Raw genomic sequence first — 25,710 nt, 5'->3', positions numbered from 1 at the left:
CAAGAAGAAAAAATACACTAAAAGGAATGTTGGTACAAACACAATATAATATCTAGTTTTTGGTAAAATATATAAAAAAAAAAAAAAAAGAGCGTTGTGAATGTGATAGGGCAGTTCTAGAGGATCACTTTTACCTAGAAGAGAGTTGGCTTTAAAAATCAATACTGGCTGCTGATTTTTTTTAACTTCTTGAATACCAGGACATCTTTAAATGTACCTGGGTAGACAAGGGGTTAAGGAAATCCAGTCACTAAACTACATAATGTACATTAGCTCTATTTTATGCATGCTATTTAAATGTAAATGTCTCCCTTATGTAGACATCCAAAACCCTGAGACTGCAGCTGGGGTCCGCCATGTTGTATGTGATGTTAGCAACCCCGCTGAGTCAGAGATGTAACTCAAGTGACAGTATTCCCCTTCACTTTTCCCCCAGCTGCTACAAAGGGGGTTTGTAGAGAGGTGAGGGGAGGGGCAGGGGCCAGTAGAAACAGTAACAGGCACTCCCAAAAGTGGTGAACTCTATTGAAGAGTTCCTTTAAGAGCTTGCCTTTGTGGGTGTTTAGAGAAAGGCCATACCCACACATTAGTGCTTCTGTGTTAACCACAAAGTGTATTGAGCCGAGGTTGCACCACATGGGCGGGCACACGAGTTATTATACAGAGGTAATTGGAGACGGTAAGGGACACAACCCAATCAGAAATTATCTTCGTAATATATCGGACACGGTTTCAAAGTGTGTGTCTTCGCCAGTCTTTCTCAACCTCTTTTGGTGGTCTAAAAAGAATGCTCCCCTTGATCAGAATACTGTCATCCTGCTGGTTTGGCTGAGTAGTGATGGACCCTGGAAATATGTAGTCATTGACATAAAATGGAAATTTGAAGATATTATAAGTGTTCATCTCTTAGCACGCCTTAAGAAATCACTGCTTGATCAAGAAAAGCCTGTTGACCACTTTGGATTATTGTTTCTGAAATACATGTGCACATGAACCTCTCTTTACATCAAATAATCTTTCTGGAAATTAAACATGCACCAAAAAATGATTGTATTTTTTATTTCATTTTAAAGCGTATGTGTGCAAGTTAAAAAAAAAATAAAAAAAAATAAACCTAACATATTTGGCCCAGTTCTCCAAAACATATACAATCCATTTTGTAAGCCAGCCATACATTAAGCAATTTTGTCCGGTTCAGCAAGAACCAGCCAAATTTAAATCTATGTATAGGCTAGATCAGTGTTTCTCAACAGGGGTTCCGCTGAACCATAGGGTTCCGCAAAAAGTCCCCAGGGGTTCCACCGCAATCTACAAATCAATCAGACAGCTGACTGGTAGATCGAGTCTCGGCCAGCATGCAGAGTAGCGCTGTAATAAGAGCTCTCTCATAGCACGATCCTTCCAGGCCTGCCCCTCCTTTCCTCCTGTCCACCCCAGGTGATGTCATATTGGAGCGCCAGGGGTGGACGGGTGGAAAGGAGGGGCTGGCCAGAAGGATCGCGCTATGAGAGAGCTCTTATTACAGCTGCTTCCCGCGCTACTCTGCATTTAAAAAAACTCCTGTATCCTGATGTGTGCTGGATTCCCTGTGTGACATGCGCCCTGATGTGTGCTGGATTCCCTGAGTGACATGTGCCCTGATGTGTGCTGGATTCCCTGTGTGACATGTGCCCTGATGTGTGCTGGATTCCCTGAGTGACATGTGCCCTGATGTGTGCTGGATTCCCTGAGTGACATGTGCCCTGATGTGTGCTGGATTCCCTATGTGACATGTGCCCTAATGTGTGCTGGATTCCCTATGTTACATGAACCCTGATGTGCGCTGGATTCCCTGTGTGACATGTACCGGATTCCCTGTGTTACATGAACCCTGATGCGTGCTGGATTCCCTGTGTGACATGTACCCTGATGTGTGCTGGATTCCCTGTGTGACATGTAGCCTGACGTGTGCTCCATTCCCTGCTATGTGACCTGTATCCTGATGTTTGACCTGTACCCTGTTGCGTGACCTGTAATTGGCTATGTAACCTGTACCATGTTGAGTGACCTGTACCATACCCAGTTGTGTGCCCTGTACTGTGCTATGTGCTCTGTATTGTGTTGTGTGTGTTTCAGAAGAAAAAATACACACGTTTTACATAAAATAGAAATATTAGAACTTTTACTATTATTTAATGCTATTTCTTAAAATAATTGTTTGTTATATCACAGCTCGCACCAATGTTCCGTGAACTGTAGATCTGAACGCTATTTTAGGGGTTCCCTGAAATCTAAAACCTTTTGCCAGGAGTTCCTCGATGGTAAAAAGGTTGAGAAACACTGGGCTAGATAGTTGTACAGAAGTTGATCTATCGATCAACTTCTGTACAACCAGCCTGCCAGGTTTTTCCCAAATGTGTGAATGAGGGAATTGGTAAATTTTTTGGTCAAAACGCCAAATGCTTCTAAACATTGCTTTTCGCTTTTTTTCTGCCTGAAAACACCTCTCAAAAATGGACTTGTGATATGTTTTTCTCTGCCTCTAAACAATCTTTGGAAATATGCCTCTAAACCCCCCAGATGCACATGGCCACATAAGATAACATTGAGCTGCTTCTACAGGCAGAAGAAAAAAAAACGGAAAAACTCCTGTAGAAGCAGTGTTTTCTTAAAGCCCAGTGCGCATGGACCCCAAATCAGCCCAATTAGCTGGATAGAAAATAAAGATGAATTCACAAGACAAAAGCGATCCTGTATAAAAGGATGCTTCCAGAATAGATGCATTAAATATTGTAACTGCAATTCTTGTCTAATAAGTCAGAAATTGTGCAGCTCAAGCTAATCTAATTACATTCTCTTAATATGGGTGTCAGAGGTGAGATGAGTACATTTCTAAAAACTTCCCTGTACTTAACTAAATGCTGAGGTGGCATGTATCAGCACACTATTAATACTGAAGTCTGAAGCTTTTAATTTAGGTGGTTGTGCTGTTCCAAGTACCCGTGCCACCTAAAAGCTGCATGGCTGGATGAGACAATTGTACATTACACTACAAATAAATCATTATCTAATACATCTGTGGGGAGACGGGTTCTATTCTTGTCTCAGCATCCTTTCATACAGCAGATACAATTAAAGGTACCCAGAGGTTTTACAGAACAATGGTTGGATTGGCAGAACTAGATTTCCATCACTGGAGCCTGTGCATACACAAACTTTAGCTCTTTACCTCTTTTAAGTAGAACATTTGCTTGTTTAACTGCTCCTAAGCTGGCCTTCAATGAGTAAATAAGAATAAATTACAGGAGTATAGTTTTACTTTTTATGGGGAAAAAATGCCCCTTTGCCTCTGCTGCTTGAAGCCACAGGCCTACTGTGTCTAATCATAAATCAGGACCTGCTGATGGGTACAATCACTTTAGGCAGCAAAAGCTTGATGCAACTGTTCTTGGCGTGCACATCTGCACTTGTAAAGGCACACATGCACATAAAACATTTTAAATCCTCCAAAATATGCTCAAAGTTCTAAAGTTCTCACTCAACCCCCCTATTTGTTCTCCAGCAACAACCACCCCTCCCACTCCTAAAGAAAAAGAGAGAAGGAAAAAAAAAAAAACACACAAAAACCCCTCAGTCTTACTAATCGTGGATCACCAAATATGCCTAAAATTTGGAAAGCTAATTGTTTATTAACTTAAAGCGGAGGTTCACCCTAAAAAACATCTATATACAATTACATCCAGCATACTTCCGACATCTACAGTATGCTGTTTTTTTTTGCCGTACATACCGTTTTATTGTTATTTTCCCCCCGACTTCCGGGTTCTGGCTCCCGCGGGACTGGGCGTTCCTATTCAGAGGTTAGATGATTGACGTCTGGTGAAAAACTTCCCCTGGCGCATAAGGCGCGTCACCAGTTTTCTATAACTAGCCGACCTGCAAGCCGGCGCTATACGGCGCCTGCGCCCGCCGTGAAGAGCTGACTGCGCAGGCGCCATATACGGAAAACTGGTTTACGCGCCATATGCGCCAGGGGAAGTTTTTCACCAGACGTCAATCATCTAACCTCCGAATAGGAACGCCCACTACCGCGGGAGCCAGAACCCGGAAGCCGGGGGGAAAACAACAATAAAACGGTATGTACGGCAAAAAAAAAACAAAAAAAAAAACAGCATACTGTAGATGTCGGAAGTATGCTGGATGTAATGGTATATAATTGTTTTAGGGTGAACCTCCTCTTTAAGGGATGGAGTCAGCATTGAGGTAGCTAAATATAGCCACCATCCTGACTCTATCCTTATTACAGTGACATACATACACCACCATATTTGCCCCAAAAAAATGTCTCACCATTGTGCTGGAGGGAATGTGGGGGCGAGGGTTACACATGCCCACACATGGTGGCACTGCCCTTTGACTCAGCCATACTGGAAGGAAGTATTGTATTTAGTCAAGAAGATTAGTAATGCTGAAATTGTGCAAGATCCTTGGCAGTGTCTGTTTCATGCTACAAGCTTATCAAGGAAAAATTACAAAGTAGCTATTACCCCATTTTTATTAAATGCAACGAAAGCACTAATTCCGAAACAATGGAAATGAAAGAAACTAGCCACAATAAAAGACTGGTTTAGGGAAGTAGATAGAATTAGGTTAATGGAGGAATTAATACATCTGAAAGGTGATTCTGGACCTAGTTTTTTTTTAATCTGGGAAAGCTGGTTGGAATTTAAACAATCTTCAATGTATGTGAGTTTTATGGGTAGTGAGAATACCCTCTAATGCCTTGTACACACAGTCGGAATTTCCGATGAAAAAAGTCAGACGGAATTTTTTCATCTGATATTCCGACCGTGTGGGGGCCACATCGGACTTTTTTCCGTCTGAGTCTAGAAATGGAACATGCATGCTCAGAATCAAGTTGACGCATGCTCGGAAGCATTGAACTTAATTTTTCTTGGCTCATCGTAGTGTTTTACGTCACCGTGTTTTGGACGGTCGGAATTTGGTCTGACAGTGTGTATGTAAGACAGCTTGAACGGAATTCCGACGAAAAATTCCATCGGATTTTATCCCATCGGAAATTCCGATCGTGTGCACAGGGCATAAAAAGTATGGGGGGAATCTTTTAAGGAAGGTATAGAGGGGTTGGAGAACAGATTGATTTAAGCCTAATCTGATCTAGCATCTATTTCTCTCGTCCTCGTCATCCCCCCTACCCACTTTTGTGTGGTTTACAGTGATTGATTGGAAATTTAGGGAGAGGGAAGAGGTAAAATATGGGATAAGAGTAGTAGGCAATAGTATAATACATTTTCACCCAACCCCCAATTTAGTTAGGGAAAATATGTAATTTAGTTCTACTATTAACTGCTACACTTTTCTGTTTATTATATGCATGGGTATATGTTGCACTGTGGACAAGTTCATAGAGCAAGCAACACTATGCTTTCACTTTCCAGCATACACAAGGTACTGCTTATGGTGTTTCTCATTAGACCTGACATAGGTAGTCAAAGCTGTGTTCTGAAATGGCCAAACTGTTTGGGCGTTATACCATGTGTGCTTGCCACTCGTTGTGCCTGTAATATAAAACACAGTGCTCAGGACGACAAATATGGGGTTGTTTCTGTAGACATTTCAAATGTTCCCAGTGCAGGTTCTTTTTCTGGAAATGTATTTCAAGAATTTTTGCAATCCTTTTTTATTTGTATCTGTAAGAACCACATTTCCTCAGACTAGAACTTCATGTCCCATAAAATCAGTGCCAGCGGCAGATATTGAGCCCTTATCAAATGCCAAGCAGATTTACAGAGCTAGATTTTCTGTGCCAGGACAACAGTAAGACCTAGACATGTAATGTCACACAAACACGTTAGATGGAATCAATGTGCAGATTATTTCGAAGAAACAGAGAGGGGGGGGTTGTAGAAAGATATGTGGACATTAGAGGAAAAAAAAAGAAAAACTCTAAAGCTTTATAACTGCATCAATGTCAATGGCATGTGTTGTGTCAGACTGCAATATTGTACAATTGTGATACACTATAATTATGTAACGATACAAAGGTGATTTGTGAGATCTCTAACAAAATATTGTTGTATGTCAGGATTGACCACAATGTTCTATTGGTAAGCAAGTTGTACTGAGTTTATCGATTAGGCCCTGTACACACGACCGAGGAACTCGACGTGCCAAACACATCAAGTTCCTCGTCGCGTTCAGTGTGGAAGCCGCCGAGGAGCTCGCCGGGCCGACTTTCCTCATTGAACAACGAGGAAATAGAGAACATGTTCTCTTTTCGGCCCGATGAGTTCCTCGACGGGTTCCTCGCTGAAAACTGTACACACGACCGAGTTTCTCGCCAGAATCCAGCTCCGACCGAGTTTCTGGCTGAATTCTGCCGAGAAACTCGGTCGTGTGTACGGGGCCAAAGACTTTTGTGGTTTGCATGTTCATCCTGAATGAGAGGGTAAACATTAGAGGTATGACCCGATGCCATTATTCAAGTGAAAGTACAGTGGCAGTACGAATGACGGAACTGCTTGAAGGGTCAGCTCTTCTAGGCAAGGTTGACAATCAGACACTTGGACCCAAAGAATAAGCACTCATCACATACAGGATGTGGATGGTGTGGAATTCTGATACAGTAGTTATTATATCCCATACCAGCTTAGTAGTAACTGTGGGACTTTGTTATTCTCAGCTAAGTTTTTTATAAAAACGTTGAGGAAAGCCAGTCTTCAATGGGAGAATAAATATTTGTGTCTACTCATTCTTTGGCCACTCCATCACTATAGATCAGTGTTTCTCCACAAGTCCAAGTATAACCAAAGGCAACAGTTTTCGATATAGGGTAGATGGATTAGAACACCTGTCAGTTTTCATTGCTTCTGTTCTCTATTTGTCCTGTTTACCATTATCATTGAAAGGGAAAGTGAAAGAAAATCACACATTCTGGGTTTGTCCCCAGAAAAGTAATAGAGGGGACATTTTCCAATGGGGACATCAGTTTTGGTGACCTGGGGTCCCCAAGAGAGTCCCTTAATTTGCAGGGATTTCCTGTATGGCAATGTGCCAGTAAGATATTCCTAATGGGACAAAGACGGCAAAAATAAACCTTACATGGTTTATAACCCTCCTTTACGCTATCCAAAATGAAAAACAAAAATGTTGCCTATAGTTTTATTTTAAAAACAAAACAAATTGATCAGCTTATTGTTACAAATCAGAAACACAGTATATTATGAAATATAATAAATACAGTATTTGCATGAAACATATAATTTATCCTAACTTTGAAGTGTACAAAAAAAAAAGGTCTCCATAGTGAGCTAACTGACTCGTAATGAAGAATGTTCCAGGACATGGGCCAGGGCTGTCTTAATGAGAGGGCACACCTGGGCACTATTCAGGGGCCCCAGCTACATGGGGGGCCCCTGCACTTTGCCCAAAGCAGCTGGTCCTTGAGCCCACGCTGCCCCGAAATTGGGGGCCCCATGATGGCACTGAAAGTGATAGATACACAGGGGAGGCAGTCTGCCTCCTACCTACTTGATGTATGTTTACCTGCACTGTTATCATTGTAGGGGCCCCAGAGCATTACTCTGCCCAGGGGCCCAAGATGCTATTAAGACGGCCCTGGCATGGGCGTCCACAGGGAGGCAAGTGAACCCCCGCCCCCCCCCTGGAAACAGGGATCAGATCTGCACTTACATCCAGCACAGTGGCGCACCTACAAGGGGTGCCACCCACCAGTGGGATGACAACATCAAGGTGCTGACAAACCCAGTGTATTGTGACTGCGGGCTCTTTTCACCACTTAGTGCAGCAGAGAACTCTGCAGCGCTGTGACAGCTGTGCTGCATCCCCCTGATCTGTCCGCGCCAATGTCTAGCATTTGTTAAATAACGAAGGGGTGTGGCAATTGGATTACGTCATCTGGAGGCCCCGCCCCCTTGTGACATCACGGATCCATCATGCACCGGGCAGTGACGTCACAATGGGCCGGGGCCTCCGGATGACGTAGAAAATGGCCACACCCCCTTCGTTATCTATGAAATGCAGGACATCGGTGCAGACAGATCAGCAGGACGCAGCATCGGAGAAGGGGCGGCAGAGGAAGAAGAACACCAGACAAAGAAGACAGAAGAAAGAGTGGAATAAGAAGAAGCAGGGGGAGAAGGAGAAGACCGGAAGGATGAAGATGTGGGAGAAGATGGAGGAAGACCGGAGGAAGAAGCGGAGAAGATATTTTTAATAAAAGACTTGTCAAAAACAGTTTACTGTATTTCTTAACACTACGCTACTTTTTTTGGTAAATGGGTAGGGGTACAATGTACCCCATACTCATACACATAGGGTTTGAGCCGGGATCTGGGGGCCCCGACAAGCACCGGGCAAGGGTTGTCAGTGGGTAGCACCCCTCCCCCCATGTTGAGGGCATGCGGCCTGGTACGGTTCAGGAGGGGCTCGCTCGTCCCTTCCCTGACCTGCCGGGCTGCCTGCTCGGAAAAGGGTCATTCCATTTTTTATTTAATTGTGGTGGTGGGGGGGGGGGGGTCCCTCCGAATCCAAACTACACCAAAGGGCCTGATATGGACCTGGGGGGAACCCACGCTGTTTTTAAAGAAGAAAAATAATAATTTACTTTCAGCAGGAAGCCAGCTGACAGCTGATGACTCATTGGTTGTTAAGGACGCAGCGGCCTCCTCCTTAGCAACCAGCTATATACAGTGCAAAAAAGTAATAATAAAAAAACGTAAATCGCGATAATTGGGTTTTGGATGCTGGTCCATTGAAGTCTATTACATGCAAAACACTGCATTTTGCCCTGACCCTTTCCAAAAATGCAGAGTCACAAAAATGCCTTGATGTGAACATGTTCCATAGGAACCCATGTTAAAAAAAATTCCCTGCATTTCTGCAAAATGCCTCAAAAAACGCATTAGTGTGAAAAAAAGCCTAATAGTGAGTTTCAAGGCCCAGACTTTAGTAGAATGCCTGATAGTACCCTCATGTGTTTTATGTTTTGCGTCACTCTTATTATCAGCGGCCCTGAGGTTCAAGGAGAGCTGGAGGACATCAAGAAGCCACATCCTCCAGGACAAGGTGCACAGACAGACCTCTAAACCTTTTTGTGTAAAGAACAAAGGCAAACCAAAAACCCTTGTGATTTTAGCTGCTGCATAAAAAGCCAACAAATAAGCAAATACATAATCTGCCGCGCACAATAGTTCTGCGTTTAATGCTGCCGTCTCACATTTCTCACACAAACACACATGACTTCTGTTGACACACTTATATAAACAGAGAGGCTTGTATTTTTTTAGGTTCAATCTTGCATTAATCTCACCCATGCAAACAGAGGATTTATCCTATCACTTCCCCTATGCTATATCTTCTTGCTGACTCAGCTCTGAGTAATCGCCTGTCTGAATAATGACATTTGAGGCCCAGCTGTGCTTGCATAATCCAGACAACCCCCCCTCCTCTATGTTTTGAGCTTTCAGGGAACCAGTTCAAGCAGGATCCTCTCCTCCCGTCAACCAGGCACCGGTGTCCCAGGAGCACCGTCCAAAACAACCCATCCCCCATATCCGCAGAGATGAGAGTCAGGGCCAGAACCAAGATCCAGTCATCACTTATTAACTGCTTAGTGACGCCGACAGTTTCACTTCCACAGGAACTTCGGGCTTGTTACAGCTTTTGTTTTTTTTTGTTTTTATGGTGACCTACAATGACCGATTCATTTGCTAATCATCAATCCTTTGTAGTGGATGAAGGCCACTGTGTACACCATTCAACTCTGTCAGAGGGAGACACTATTCTCATTTATTCTACTTTGTGTATAAAAAGTAGCACTATACCACATTCCTCCTGCAAAACAACAGCAGTGCCCTTTCTCCTACAGTCTGCCTGGTTATCTATCATTAGATAACGTTTATTTTAATCTGTGTAATTGCATAATGTGCAAGCTGGTGTGCATTGCAAACAAGAGCTGCTGTTCATTGTTATTTTAAAATGCATTGCAGTGCTTGTTTTTTTTTTATTTATTTTTTAATACATAAGCAAAGGCATGCACACAGGGTGTGCTGGGTGTGCCTGTGCACACCCTAATGACCCTGTGCGTGCTGATTTCCCCTGTTTCCTCACACGCCGTCTCCCCCTTGCAGTGCTGCCAGCTTCCCTCCTCTCCTACAGGCTGCTGCGGGGGATGTTTCAGGATGGTAAGCAGGGGAAGAGGCCGGTAAATATTTAACTTATCGGCCCCTTCCTTTCCTGTTCTGAGTGATCTGTACCAAACACTGAAGCAGGCGGTCCCCAGGTTACAAACAAGATAGGGTCTGTAGGTTTGTTCTCAAGTTGAATCTGTTTGTAAGGGTACTTTCACACTGAGGCGCTTTGTGACCTGGCAGTAAAGTGACGATATTTTTAGCTGCGTTTTACCGTTGAGTTTGCCGTGTTTTTCAGGCGCTAGCGGGGAGATTTTAACCCCCACTAGCGGACGAAAAAGGGTTAAACGCCGCTTTTCAATGGGCAGGGGGGCTATAGGAGCAGTATTTTTACCACTCCTACCACGCCTCAAAGATGTGTCTGGCAGGACTTTTCTAGCGTCCCGCCAGCACCTCAGGCTTTCACACTGGATAGAAAGGAGCGGCTCTTTCGGGGGGCATTGCAGGCGTTATTTTTAGCGCAATAGTGCCTACAAATCACCTGAGTGTGAAAGCAGCCTTAGTCGGAACAGGTAAATTTTTTAAGTAGCTCCAGCCAAAAAAACAATTTTTTATCTTTTTGTATAAGATAAGTAAGGCCCCATGCACACGAGACGCTGCTAAACTCGAGTTCAGAGGCATTTGGGCATTTTTTTCAACTGCCCCTGAACACATTTAATGTTATCCTATGTGTCCATGCACACGATCACGTTTTTTGGCGTTTCAAAGCAGTTGGGTTTAGGGCCGTTTTTCCAAACCCAAAATTTTGGGTTCAGAAGCTTTCAGCTTTTGCGTTTTAGACGCAAATCGCGGCAAAACGCGGCAAAACGCGACACAAATAGTTTGATTCTGATCTTGGGGAGGGTCTACAGTGTTTTGGGGATAAACGCTGACAGCCGCAAATCGCGGTAAAACGCCGCGCAATTCACGGCAAAAACGGGCGTTTTAAATGCCAGTTTTTGCCTTTGAAAAGCTGAGATTAGAGGCGTTTGTAATAGCGTCTCGTGTGCATGGGGCCTTAGGGGTAAAACACCTCTGTAAGGTTTGTTTTGCTGTCGTGCCCCTGTTCAGAAGATTTCACCTCACTTTTTGTCCCAATGACAATTGGATTTTGAAAATTTTGGGCTGTTGTGAACAGGCCTTGGTGATAAAGCTTCAGTGGAAACACCTTTTTCACCATAATAACTTTTACAGGAGTGAATTTCCCTTCCTAGGGGTAGATTTCCTCTCACTTCCTGTTGTCTCCTTCCGTTTGTAAGTAGGAGTCATTTGTAAGTCGAATGTTTGTAACTAGGGGACCGCCTGTAAACCTATAACCCTTGATATTTTACCAAAGCCCCCCAACAGGGCTCCTAAAAAAATTTTGTAAAAGAATAAATTAAAAATAATCTTGCAAATGAAAAAAAAAAAAAAAAATGTAATTGTAAAAAATAATAAAGATAAAAACTACTGACACCAATCTCTGCTCTACTGACACTGTCCACTGCTCTGCTGATATACACGCATGTGTGATTGTGCTCTGGGGTGCACCCCCCTAATGCAATAGGCTGCGCACACCATTGTACAGGTGCAATTTACCCACAGTCCTTTACCCGCAACCATCCACACAAGTGTGAACCTAGCCTTAGAAATAGGGTTGTCCCGATACCACTTTTTTGAGACCGAGTACAAGTACCGATACTTTTTTCCAAGTACTCGCCGATACCGAATACTGATACTTTTTTTTTAATGTCTAATGACAGTATTTTTTTTACACAATTTTTATTTTTTACTATTTTTTTTTATAGCGATTTTTATTTTTTATTTTTAGAGGGGGGGGGGTAGTGAATTGTCAGTGTTTTTTTTTATTATTATTATTATTATTTACATTTTATTTTTTAAATTATTTATTGCAAAAAAAATATTTTTTTTTTATCAGCCCTGTTGGGGGGCTTTGGTGAGATATCAGGGGTCTTAACAGACCTCTGACATCTCCCCTTTAAGACAGAGAAAGGGACTAAGGACACAGATTCCCCAGTCCCTTTCTCTGCAGCCTCAGCTAAAATTAATGGAGAGAAGCTCCTCTCGATTTAATAAACTGAAGCATGGTAAACACAGGTTACCATGCTCAGTTATGTGAATGGACAGAGTCAGTGATCACTGACTCTGTCCATTCAGAAAAGGTAGGAGCCGGGTTTAGCGGCTCCTACCTCCGCTCTCCATCCTGACAAATTGAGGGGGGAGAGCAGCATGGATGGGGAGAAGACATCACAGGGGAAGAGTGGCATGGACGGGGAGAAGACGGCACGGAGGGGGGAGAAGACATCACGGGGAAGAGCGGCACGGGGGGAGAGCGGCACGGAGGGGGAGGAGACATCACAGAGGGAGTGTGGAACGGAGGGGAAGCGGCACGGAGGGGAGAAGACATCATGGGGGGAGAGCGGCACGGAGGGGGAGAAGACTGCACGGGGGGAGAAGACATCATGGGGGGAGAGCGGCACGGAGGGGGAGAAGACTGCACGGGGGGAGAGCGGCACGGAGGGGGAGAAGACTGCACGGGGGGAGAAGACATCATGGGGGGAGAGCGGCACGGAGGGGGAGAAGACTGCACGGGGGGAGAGCGGCACGGAGGGGGAGAAGACTGCACGGGGGGAGAGCGGCACGGAGGGGGAGAAGACTGCATGGGGGAGAGCGGCACGGAGGGGGAGAAGACTGCACGGGGGGAGAGCGGCACGGAGGGGGAGAAGACTGCACGGGGGGAGAGCGGCACGGAGGGGGAGAAGACTGCACGGGGGGAGAGCGGCACGGAGGGGGAGAAGACATCACGGGGGAGAGCGGCACAGAGGGGGAGAAGACATCACGGGGGAGAGTGGCACAGAGGGGGAGAAGACATCACGGGGGAGAGTGGCACAGAGGGGGAGAAGACATCACGGGGGGAGAGCGGCACGGAAGGGGAGAAGACATCACGGGGGGACAAGACAGCACAGGGGACAAGACGGCACGGGGGGACAAGACGGCACGGGGGACAAGACGGCACGGGGGACAAGACGGCACGGGGGGAGAAGACAACACAGGGGGGGGAGACAACACAGGGGGGGAAGACAACACGGAGAAGACTTGTAACTCCCCCCACCACCCGATACCTGACTGCCCAGGTATCGGGTGAAGCATCGGAGTACAAGTACTCGGGAAATGCTTGGTATCGGTACCGATACTAGTATCGGTATCGGTACATCCCTACTTAGAAACCATTATTTTTAAAAGAGCTGATCAAAGCAGAGTAATGTTGATTTTGCCACCAGAGTTTGTGTGATGAAAAATCATCCCTTGATGGGAGCTTACATCAACTTTGTAAAAACATCAGGTTTCAACATTCATGGCTGTCCACCAATCAATTTTTCCGACCAATCAAAATGGTTTCTCCAGGGACAGCTGATTCGCACAACGTGCCCAGCTCCTTCCTCCTCTATAGGTATAAACAAGAATGGATGTGCATTTGAGTACGTAGGCCTGTGCCTATAGACAGAAGAGGCAAAGAGCCTTTTCCCTTTACAGTTTTTGGCTATACTTTTTTTACAATCATCAGAGACACAACCCATATAAATGTATTTACACATTGTCACAATGTTAAAAACCAGATTAGAACCTATTCTTTGTAAAAGAGGTGGTCACAGCAGGGTGATGCTGGTTTTGGCACTAAACTTTGTATGAAATCCATCCCTTCACCTAATGGGAACTTCCATCAACTTGTAGAAAGTTTTTGTTACAAAAAAATAAAATGTTCAACGTCAGAGTTCAACATTCATGGCTGTCTAATCTCTGTAGGCAGCTATACTGAGAAAAACAAGGTGGAGCAGTTTAGATAAAAGTAATGTACTCCGTCTGCAAATGAGGTGAAACAAATGTCAGTGAAAAAAAAGACAAATAATTCCACAGTAGCGCACTAATTAATCTAGAAATCTCCTAAATATTAGCATTGTGAAATGATCAACATAGTTGACATAGTGAAAAAAGACATCTAGTTCAACCAAAAAAAAAAAAAACATACAATCTCATATACACAATCTTCACCCACAGTTGATCCAGAGGAAGGCAAAAAACCCCAGCAGGTCATGATCCAATTTGTTACAGCAGGGGAAAAAAAATCCTTCCTGATCCCCCGAGAGGCAATCAGATTTTCCCTGGATCAACTTTACCCAGTTATATAATGTACGTTAAAGCAAAGTTCCACCCAATTTTAACAACTTTATCTTAAAGGAAAGACCACCTCTCCACCACTCGTTTTTGGATAATTTTTAAATATTTTTATTTTCTTACTTTTTATGAAGTACTGAATGTACTTCCATCCTACCTCGGCAACAGCCCAGAGCATCAATTCCTCCTGCTTCCCAGTTGCCTTCTGGGACCTGTGTGTGACCCAGAATACGACAGGGCCATTCAGAAAGCGATGCACGACTTGCGCATGTGCAGTAGAAAACCAGCCGTGAAGCCTGAAGGCTCCACGGCCTGTTTTTCTTAGTTACAATGGTGGCATCTGCACCTGACCGGACGGACAGATCGGCCTCGGGGGGCCGACATCACAGGCTCCCAGGACAGGTAAGTTTCCTTATTAAAAGTCAGCAGCTACAATGTTTTAGTTATATATTTGCGGCTGGAACATCGCTTTAAGGAAGAATCCAGGCCTTTTTTAAAGCAATCTACTGAGCTGGCCAGAACCACCTCTGGAGGGAGTCTATTCCACATTTTCACAAGTCTTATTGTGAAAAAACCTTTCAGTATTTGGAGATGATTTTTTTTCCCTCTAGGCGTAAAGAGTGCCCCCTTGTCCTCTTTGTTGACCTTAAAGTGAATAACTCAACACCAACTTCACTATATGGACCACCTATGTATTTGTACATGTTGATCAAATACCCCCTTAACCACTTGACCACTTAAACCCCCTTCCTAACCAGACCAATTTTCAGCTTTCGGTGCTCTCACAATTTGAATGACAATTACTCAGTCATACAACATTGTGCCCATCTGAAATTTGTGTCCTTTTTTTCCCACAAATAGAGCTTTCTTTTGGTGGTATTTGATCACCTCTGGGTTTTTTATTTTTTGCGCTATAAAAGAAAAAACACTGAAAATTCTGTAAAAATAAAAAATAAATCTAGTTTCTGTCATATTAGCAGGTATTGCGGAGTATTGGGGGTATTGCGGAGTATTGGTGGTATTGCAGAGTATTGGGGGTATTGCAGAGTATTGGGGGTATTGCAGAGTATTGGGGGTATTGCAGAGTATTGGGGGTATTGCAGAGTATGGGTGGTATTGCAGAGTATGGGTGGTATTGCAGAGTATGGGGGGTATTGCAGAGTATTGGTGTTATTGCAGAGTATTGCACAGGGAGGGATGGATGGCTGGATCTGTGACTGCATTTGTCACAGATCCAGCCCACAGCAGCTGCTGCTGCTTCCACTCTTCCCCCCTCTCCTCTCACACTGTACTGATCACATGACGCCGGTTTGTTTGCAAGTGATCGCTCCGTCATTTGACGGAGCGATCACGTGGTAAACGGCCGATATCAGCGGCAATTTACCGCGATCTGTGATGCGCCGGGTCTTCTAGACCCGGCGCTCACGGATGATTCCGGGAGCGCGCCCCAGGGGGCGCGCGAGAGGAGGATTCTGGGAGGACGTCCTCCCAGAACAACTCGACCGCGCTGTAGACGTCTTTTGTCTATGGCGCGGTGGCAAAGAGGTTAAAGGGGTTGTAAATGTAATTTTTCTCTAGCTTCCTTTACCGTAGTGCAGTACTCCTTCACTTACCACATCCTTTAGTTTTGCTTTTAAATGTCCTTATTTCTTATGAGAAATCCTCACTTCCCTGACTTTTCTTTAATAACAGCTTTGCATCAAAATGAATGGTATTTTGTTACCATGTATTTTGGAAGCACGCGCATTAGCAAGATACATAGGGGTGCCATTCACATGGGAATTTTTCTAAGCTGCAGACCCCAGCAGCATGAATTCACCACTGCAGAAAAACAAAGCCTCTCTACAAAAGCAAGTTGTACTTAATGGTCAAATAGAGAACAAGGTTACCCCAATTGGGACTTTTTAGGCAAGAATCTGGCCCCCCCATCCCATATTGGTCAGTCTGGTGCTCCAGTATATCTGAGTTTCAGAGTGCCTTCTGTTTCAATAATCTGTCATCATGTTGTTTTTTTATGATGTTATTTACTATTTACCTCTATGGCCATGTTTTTTAGATTCTATACTAATCAATTTTGGTAAGTCCCAAATTGGGTAACCTTGTTCTCTATCTGATCATTAAAGTGGAGTTCCGGCCACAATTTCACTTTTTAAATAAAAATACCCCTATAATACACAAGCTTAATGTATTCTAGTAAAGTTAGTCTGTAAACTAAGGTCCGTTATTACAGCATTTTGAACGTTTATAAACTAGCATTAGACCGTGGCCATCTTAAGTGTGGGCATCTGAAGCCAGACTGTATTACTTCCTGGATTTCAGCTTTGCAGATCTCGCACATGCTCAGTGCTGCACAAGCAGTGTAATAGGTTTCAGGTCAGGTTTCCACAGCAACGGCAGTGTCAGACGAAGTTGCCGCCCCTTATGCAAACCTCTCCTGAAATAACCCATTAAAAGTTGATATGCGCGGGGCATAGGGATTGCCGATCGCTGAAAGTAAATGACATTAAAAAGACATATAAAGACACTGCCATCGCACACTATAACTTGAGAAGTGGGATCGTCCAACATAAAAGACAATAGACAATGAGAAGCGGGGGGGGGGTTTGGGGGTTGCCGCTGGCGATCGCCCACGCCGCCGATCGAATTGGCCGGTGATCGGCCATGATAGTTGTACATAAGTGGAGAAGCTGTTGGTTTGTTGCTACTTCTTTCTCCCACTACACTAGCATCCTGCTCGGCCGCCCCTCTAGACACGACTGGCCAATAAGAAAAACGGGAGGGTGTGGCTTAGGCAAATCTGTGCATAGCAAACAACTGCCACTCCCACTTCCACTCTCAGGGCTCTCGCCGCGGCGGAGGAGATCCATATAACTAAATAAAACTGAGTTTTCAAAAAAAATAAAAAATAATAATAATATGCCAAATGTGTTTAAGGGGACAGAGCAGCAGGACATGAAGAGGACTTGAAAAGGAGGGTGGAACTCCACTTTAAGTACAACTTGCTTTTGTATTTCTTGGATATTGGCAAAAGACCAGTACCCTATCAGCCCTTTCTCCCCACAACATTGTACTTAATATTCATTGAACCTGTGGTCTGGACATTCACACTAACCACTAGTCATATTGTACTTGTGTTTTGTCTATAATTGATAATGTTGGATAAAAGCAGCTGTTTAACGTAGATGTAAACCCGATTCATGAAATTTGAGCTGGGCACATATATCTGCAGTGTTTTCTTATCTATTTTCAAAGCACTATGTCCCGTAGCTGTCTCCTGCTCTGTTCTTCTGTTATCAACCTGATAACTCCTGGCAAGTTCTCCGTCACATATGATAAAAGCAGCCTGAGTTTTGTGTTGGGGAAGATGCTATAAAGAGATTAGCAAAGCCCTGAACTATTTAACAATCAACTCTGAAAGTCTCTACTTATGAGGAGAGGGGGTGTGTGCCTTTCCTTCAATCAGCTGTCTTGGCTGTATGCCCAGGTATCACGGCAGTGTTGAACAGGAAGAGAAAATCTCCTAACACAATCTGAACTTTCTAAACTGTATATAAAGCTGAAGACAGCAGATATACATGTAAAACTTATGTAGGAGGATTTGTTTCATCCCTGTGTATCATCTGAGACTGTTCACGTCACTGGGTATATGTGAGGGTTTACAGCCAAAATCCATAAAATGAGGGCACTTTGAGATACTATAGGTTACATAATTTATTATTTATAAGTTAAACAAGGAAAAGGTCTAGGAAATGCTATAAATGCATCAAATATAAGATAGTCATTCCCTGATTCAAAATACAGTATGTTTGGAACAGAAAATGTTTGTTGAATCTATTTTATGTTTAGTTGACTAGTCTCAGAGAAAAATAATAATCGTGAATTCATTTTCCTAGGCAATTGCATGTCTATGACCAATTTTAAACTGTGCACTGTTCTTATGATGGTTGTGACCTTGCATATGACAAGAATTCTTAAGTTTAATGATTTTTTTAAAAATCAGCACCAGGGATGGTACTTACAATGAATGAAAAGTGTCCCTTGTGCTGGTGGCTGCTGTGTTGCTCAAAATCTTACATTCTTTGTCCCCCAGATACTCCTGCAGCACCGGAATATCACAGCTGCAGCGGTATCCAAGGTGCAGAGGTTGAAATATTTCAAGCAACACAGAAAATAAAAATAAATAAGCTAAATCTAACCTTTAAAGCGGAGGTTCACCCTAAAATTCAACTTTATCTAAATCAAACCACTACCCATCGTCTATGCACAATCCGTTGTTTTTTTTTTTTTAAATCAGCTTCTTTACCTTTGTAATGCAGCCTTCAGTGTTGTGTCAGTGATCCTTTCCCCGCGGCAGTGGGTGTGTATTATCCTTTCCCCCGACAAGCGCGATGTCTCCTGGGAGTGAGTGATGAGAATCCCAGGAGATGCGCTGTACTGTAATCCCGCGATATCTCGCAGGTCACGTGATTCGGCAAGAAAAGATGGATGTCGTCACAACGGGCGTGACCTCAGTACGGCGGCCGTTGTGATGGCAACTGTGCAGTGTTGACGGCGACGCTCGCTGTCAACACTGCACATGCGCGGGATAGAGCGGTGAATGCTGGGATGTCAGCATTCACCGTATCCCGGAAGGAACTCTTAGTGGGCTTCAGAGTGCCCACAATCAAGATGGAAACGTCCATCTATGAATTATCTAAAATATCTTTTGCGGGACAAAGATAATCGTGGCGGCTAGGAGATTAGGACACATGAGGAGCAGATTACTACAGGTAAGAGCGGCAGAACGATCTAAAAAAAATAAATACCTGTGAAACCCTCGCTTTAAGCTGGTAGTTACCTGCAACAAAATAATTGCCTGGAGGTATGAGAATGCAGCAAATGTATGCTTACAGTACTCCTGAGAACCCTCTAACAGTAATTAAAGTAATGGCAACACCATTATGGTATAAAGCAAGAGATAGTTATGCAGTCTCCAACTTTAAAAAAGGCTTTCCTACTACTATATACTGTATAGCTCAGTGGTTAAAGCAGAACTAAACTGTATCTGAGCACCACAAACTGAAAATGCTATTTAATCCTTTTTTAATATTCAAAGCAAACTCACCCATCCATCCATGTCTCCATGCTTTATTTTGTTTAAAAATAGTTTTGAAAAACACCCCCCTAGCATTTCTAGCCATGGCCATCTTGAGTAAGGGCAGATGATTCATGTAGTATTTACTTCCTGGAATCCCTTTGCCCCAAAGGGGAAGCATGCTTAAGCCGGCCACAGAGGATTCCTGTTGAACTGGCCGAGAACCATGTATGGGCAGGCTGAATGTACCTGCAGATTTTATATGTGATTATTGCTAGCGGCAGTTATAGGCGCTAGCAATAATCACTGTGTGAGAACATAACAGCTCCATTAAAGAGATTCCCCTGTCAACACCATCTGTGTTGATGGAAGAATCAAGCAAATTCCTTTTCTGCAACTTGTAGCTGCAGGAAATGAAATTTTCTCCCTCTATGGCTGGCTTTAGCCACGAAAGCCCCTCCACCCTCCTTCAGATGAATGGAAAAAAAATGAAAACCGCTGGGATGTATGACATGATTTTGGTCTAGGTCAGAAACCAGGAAGCAACTGATGAAATGTAAAAAAAAACTAAAAAACTAAAAAGAAGACACTAAAATATAGTTTCCAATCTATTTACTAATGCTAGCCGCATAGGGATTATAAACAGTTAACGTTGATTGAGAGAGGTCAATTCTGCTTTAACAAGGCTGGCTTGCAGTGCTGAGGTTCTGAGTTTATTCCACACTTTTGCAGAATATGGACAATCTTTCCATGCTTATTGGTTTTTCCCCGATAGTTCTGGTTTCATTACACAATCTACAACATATCAGTACAGCAACTGCCTTCTGTTACAGTTTGTATGAATGCTGTAGAGAAATTTAAATAAAAGCTTTAGGCCCCTTTCACACCAGCGGACCGTTCAGATCAGCCTGTCAGTTTTTTCCGGCGGATCTGAACGGGCGCTCCATGTATCTCTATGGACCGTTGGATGTCAGAGGTGATATGTCCGCTGACACCCGATCAGCCCCGATCCGGTGCTCTCTCCTAAAATGTGATGGATGCAAACCCTATTTTGCATCCCAGTGAAAAAAATATAAACAGTAGAAATATTGCTGGCGCAAGTGTAAAATATATATTATATTATGTTATTGTGGTGGGTTTGCTACAATCAAGAAAGAAAGGGTCAGAACACCTGTAATATATTCAGGTACAGATATGTACCCCCCCCATTATACTAAATGGATTGCCAATGCATATAGAGCCTATTTATGTGGATATCAACTGTTTCACAGATCTAGCGCAAACTGTTGGCGCTATATACATCCTGTATAATAATAATAATAGACGAAATTGAAAATAAATAAATAAAGTAAAAATAAAATAAAAATATGAAAATATAAAAATAGAATAATAAAATAATTAAAAATAAAATTAAAAATAAAAATAAAAGTGAATGAAAATAAATAACGCCCTCTTTGGGTGCACTTGTATCCATAATTAGAAGAATATTAGCACATTTGTTGATTTAAATAGAGGTGTTGTGTATTGGTGATTAACAATCTAATCAGTACCTAGAAATAGGTGGTGATAGATAAAAGGAAAAAAAAGGGGAGCGCAACTCACTTACCACACCTATTTTGCATCCGTCTGGCGAACTGGATCGGATAAAAACGAACAGACGGTTCGTTTTCATCCGATCCCCCATAGAGGAGAGCGGAGATCTGACAGGGCGTTCCCTACACAGTGTGCAGAGAAAGACCTGTCATCTGCCGGCTCAGCAGGGATAAACGGAGCGATCCCCGCTGAGCAAGCGGATGTTTAAAAATGGATCCTCACAGGATCCGCAGGTGTGAAAGGGGCCTTAGCGATGAAGGGCTGTTTCACACTGTGTTTTACGTTAAGTAATGTATGCAATGCAGAATATACTGTGTATTCTCCAGAATTACAGATAAGGTTCAGTAAATATCACACAAGGATAAAATACCTTTGAATGACATAACACTTAAAATTGGTAATACAGTATATGTTACTCACACAAACAGACGGCTGCTAAGAGGCGAAGTCCAGACTCAGGGGCAAAACACGTTGGGAAAAGAGGTTGTAGTACATAGTTGGAAAATGTCAGTGCAATGACTGCTTGATTTGTGGGATAAATCACTAACACAGCAATCCAAAGCCGGAGGAACCTGGAATGAAATAGACAAACTGTGATATATCCACCAGCACCATCTCAGTACAATGTAATGTTTAGGTTTCCCCCTTGTTATCAAATTCAACACCTACCCTGCAAGTCCTCCAAAGATATCTTTAACATATGAATAGTCTCCTCCAGACTTTGGAATGGTGACTCCAAGCTCAGCATAACACAGAGCCCCTACTGCAGTGATAATGCCTGTAACAATCCAGACAATAAGGGCCATTCCCACTGAACCAGCATTTTCCAGGACTCCCTTAGGTGAAACAAATATACCAGAGCCAATGATATTACCTGCAAAAGAAGAAACAATTAATTGGTTGATTGTTGTATCAAGTACAGCTCAGATACACATAAATTAGTAACACGTGGTTATATTTAAAAAAACAGTTCAACACATAATCTGTGGTTGCGGTTTTCTTTCCTGCAACCCATGCTAAAACGAATTTATCAGTGGACGGTGGGAAAAATGCCCCTTGCATTGGTGGTCAGTGAGAAGAGTACCCCTTACAATGATGGTCAGCAGGAAGAGTGTCCCCCTTTCATCGGTGTTCAATGGAAGAATACCACTTGGAATGGCAGTCTTAAGCTGGCCATATATTTTATTTCCATCCACCATGGGTGGAAGAAAAGAAAATCGCTCAATTCCCCTTTCAACACAGTGAGGCCTCGTACACACGACCAGTTTCCTCGGCAGAATTCAGCTTCCGACCGAGTTTCTGGCTGAATTCTGCCGAGGAAACTGGCCGTGTGTACACTTTCGGCCGAGGAAGCCGACGAGGAAATAGAGAACATGTTCTCTATTTCCTCGTTGTTCTATGGGAGAACTCGTCCCGCCGAGCTCCTCGGCGGCTCCAGTGCTGAACTGGCCGAGGAACTCGATGTGTTTGGCACGTCGAGTTCCTCGGCCGTGTGTACGAGGCTTCAGGCCTCGTACAAACGGCCGAGAAACTCGACGGGCAAAACACATCATTTTGCTCGTCGAGTTCCTTGTGAAGCCGCCGAGGATCTTGGCGAGCCAACTTTTCCCATTGACTAACGAGGAAATAGAGAACATATTCTCTTTTTGGCCCGACGAGATCCTCAACGGTTTCCTTGGCGAAAAGTGTACACACGACCGGTTTTCTCGGCAGATTACGTCTCCCATCGAGTTTCTGGCTGAATTCTGCTGAGAAAACCGGTCGTGTGTACGGGGCCTCAGTGTTGATTGGGAAATACCTCCCATGGATATCCATACATGGTTCAAATCTTGGCTGGTCCCTGCTTAACCGACTGAGATTTAAACTATCTATAGCTGGCTTTAGTACAGAGTAGGGGCAGAATCTATGTGTTGACTAGGCTCAATCTTTGGATAAGGCCAGAAGACCTGTGTTAACTAAACATGATATATTGTAAGGGCCAATAGACCTGTGTTGACTATACTCAATCTAGATTAAAAGCAGAACTATAGGCAAAAAGGCCATCTACTATATGTCCCATTGGGGAGATTTACTTTCACCTCCTGTCCCATAGTCAAAACAGGAAGAAAGAGGAAATCCCTGCAAATTAAGTGAATCCCCTCCCTGCCCCAGGTCACCACTAGCGTTCCCCTGGAAGATTTTCTTTTACAAATAGAGAGGGAGAATCTCCATAATTGGGACACAGACACCAACCAAAACCAAATACAGGCATACCCCACTTTTAAGTACACAATAGGGTTTATTTACTAAAGCTGCAAAACGCCAAATCAGGCTAACTTCTGCATAAAAAACAATGAGCTTTCAGGTTTTATTACCAGGCTTAATTGTGGGGTATGCCTGTAGGTGTTGTAATCCCTCTCCACTCTATTCATAACTAAAAAAAAGTTTTGCCTTTAATTGTACGTTGAGGCCTCTGTTGACCAGACTTGATTTGCAATTAAGCAAAGCAGGGCTATAATAAGTATAAGGGCTCTTTCACACGGGCGGACCGTATGTCCCTTTTTCATCCATCCGTTTACGGATCAAAAAGGGACATACATTGATCCCAATGAGATTGCGGGTGTCAGCGGATGACAATCGGGTCCGCAATCCTTCGATTCTGCAGACAGAGGAAAACCCTATTTTTCCATCCGTCTGCGGATCGGGTGAAGATGGACAAACGGTCCGTGTTCATCCGATCCCCCCATAGGAGAGAGCGGAGATCTGACAGGGCGGTCCCTGCACAGTGAGCGGGGACCGCCCTGTCATCCGCCGGCTCAGCAAGGATCAGCGGAGGTTCACGGGGAGGATCATCACGGATCCGTCCCGTGTGAAAGAGGCCTTAGGCTCCATGTACACGGGAAGCTTTTACAACTGCTCCTAAATGATTCAACTTGACGTTTAAAACCTCCGTTTTGCCGTATTTACATTTTTTTTAATGGCCAAAAACGAAAAATGCCTATAAACGAAACGCTGCTAAACGGGAAAAAATTGCCTCTGGATGTACGTTTAGCAGCGTCCTGTGTACAAGGGGTCTGAGTTAAGACATTGGTTGTACGCAAGTTAATAATTTTATTTATGCCAGAGTGTTTTTCATTTCAAAAGTTGAGCTAAATAATAAACAGTAACAGTAAACAGTAGCATGAGAGCAGACTGCGTATAACCATAACTTGTTCAATGTCCTACCATTTCTATTTGTCATGCTAATCCCTGTCTAAAACGTATTGCTCAGATATTAAATTGGAGCAGCTGTTCACAACCCAAAGCAAAACTTCACCCTAAAGGGGAAGCTCCGCTTTATTACCTCCTTCCCCCCTCCTCTCCCACTTTTGGAGGATTTTTTTTGGGGGAAAGGGTGGGTACTTAGGGTTAGCAGGTACCCGCTCCCACTTCCATTCCTAGACAATTGGAGTGAAAGTTTTCCCCCCTCCTCTTCTTGCCTACAACCTTCTGGGACACGTCAGAGGTCCAAAAAAGCTGTGGGACCATTTCCAAAGTGCAGCCCAGCTCGCACATGTGCAGTGGGAAGGCTGCTGTGAAGCCACAAGGAGTCAGAGGTGTAAATCTTTTTCAAAGCTTGAAGCTGACGGTTCTTTAACACACTCTCATTTCTAGTTGACTAAAATTTTGGAGTCTTGCTATACATGCCAAAACACAAGCAGTGTGCTTGGAGTATAGTGTGGTCCTCAGTTTAAATATGTGCTTTGCAGCCAAGAAACAGAAAGGAGATTTAATACACTGTCTCGCTGCATCCTCCACTAAATATTTTATGAATTTTGTAAAAAAAAATGCAATTATTGACAATAACAATACTTTACAAAATAATTTTTACGCCAGTTTATCAAAATCTTTATAATTTGGAAGTGCCAGATTATATGTATTCATGATAGAAAAACTGACCGAAAAATTACATTTGCTCTCAAAACCAGGCCCACAGTTTGATCATTCACACACCGAGGACAGTGTGATTTCTGCATGGTCGGTTGTGTTGAACACGAGTCTTGCTGTCTCAAAGCTCCATTCACATTGGTGACTACAGAAGTGTTTATCCTCTGCCAACTACCTCCTAATTCAATGTGGCCCATGTAGGTTAAGGAGTTGAATGGCTCCAATGCATACGTGTGGTCTAAGGTGGTGTATCATGGCGGAATGTTCCTATTCATTGTGTGGGTCCACCAATAAAGAAATTTGAAAGCAGACTGCCAACAATATTGGTGCTAAATCATTTTTTGCATCCAGACCCAATGACTGTGTCGCCTAAAGGGAATCTGTCATCTAGAAATGAAGATACAGCCATTCACTAATAAGATAAAAATATGTCCCTGCCAAGGCTATAACTATCCAGATAAATTAAAGATCCGCAGTGTCCAGGCACAGAACAGCATCAAGCTCTCTCAACTCTGTGCCAATTACTGCTGACAAAGATTTAATTCACTCTAATGAAAGGTGCCAAAAGAGCTGATTTGGCAACAGTAGCTTTAGTGAATAGCAGATTGCAACACTGATTGCTTTAAATGTACCTAACTTGCTTTAAAACAACCTTCATGCGTGAAACAAGGAAGCTACCCTTGCTGATATGTAAATCGGCAAATGCTAGTTTTTTAACTGGTATTCTGACCCACTTACTTGGATCACTAGAAATAGAATGCACAGAAGGACTTT

The 25,710-nt window shown here is 43.4% G+C and overlaps 1 protein-coding gene across 1 annotated transcript in view; it reads right to left on the bottom strand.

Moving 5' to 3' along the window:
• The window catches only part of SLC7A8 (solute carrier family 7 member 8), a 77,534-nt gene that overhangs the window by 32,947 nt on the left and 18,877 nt on the right, over positions 1 to 25,710 (bottom strand). The window contains exons 3-4 of the mRNA XM_040354533.1: positions 21,700 to 21,904; positions 21,451 to 21,602 (exon numbers count right to left, since the gene is read on the bottom strand). Coding sequence (XP_040210467.1) covers positions 21,451 to 21,602; positions 21,700 to 21,904 — 357 coding nt within the window. The remainder of the gene's footprint in view (positions 1 to 21,450; positions 21,603 to 21,699; positions 21,905 to 25,710) is intronic.

Source organism: Rana temporaria, chromosome 1, assembly GCF_905171775.1.
Source record: "Rana temporaria chromosome 1, aRanTem1.1, whole genome shotgun sequence".
NCBI classification, from domain to species: domain Eukaryota; kingdom Metazoa; phylum Chordata; class Amphibia; order Anura; family Ranidae; genus Rana; species Rana temporaria.
Note: the sequence above shows the minus strand (reverse complement) of the source record. Positions and strands in the feature narration are given on the sequence as shown.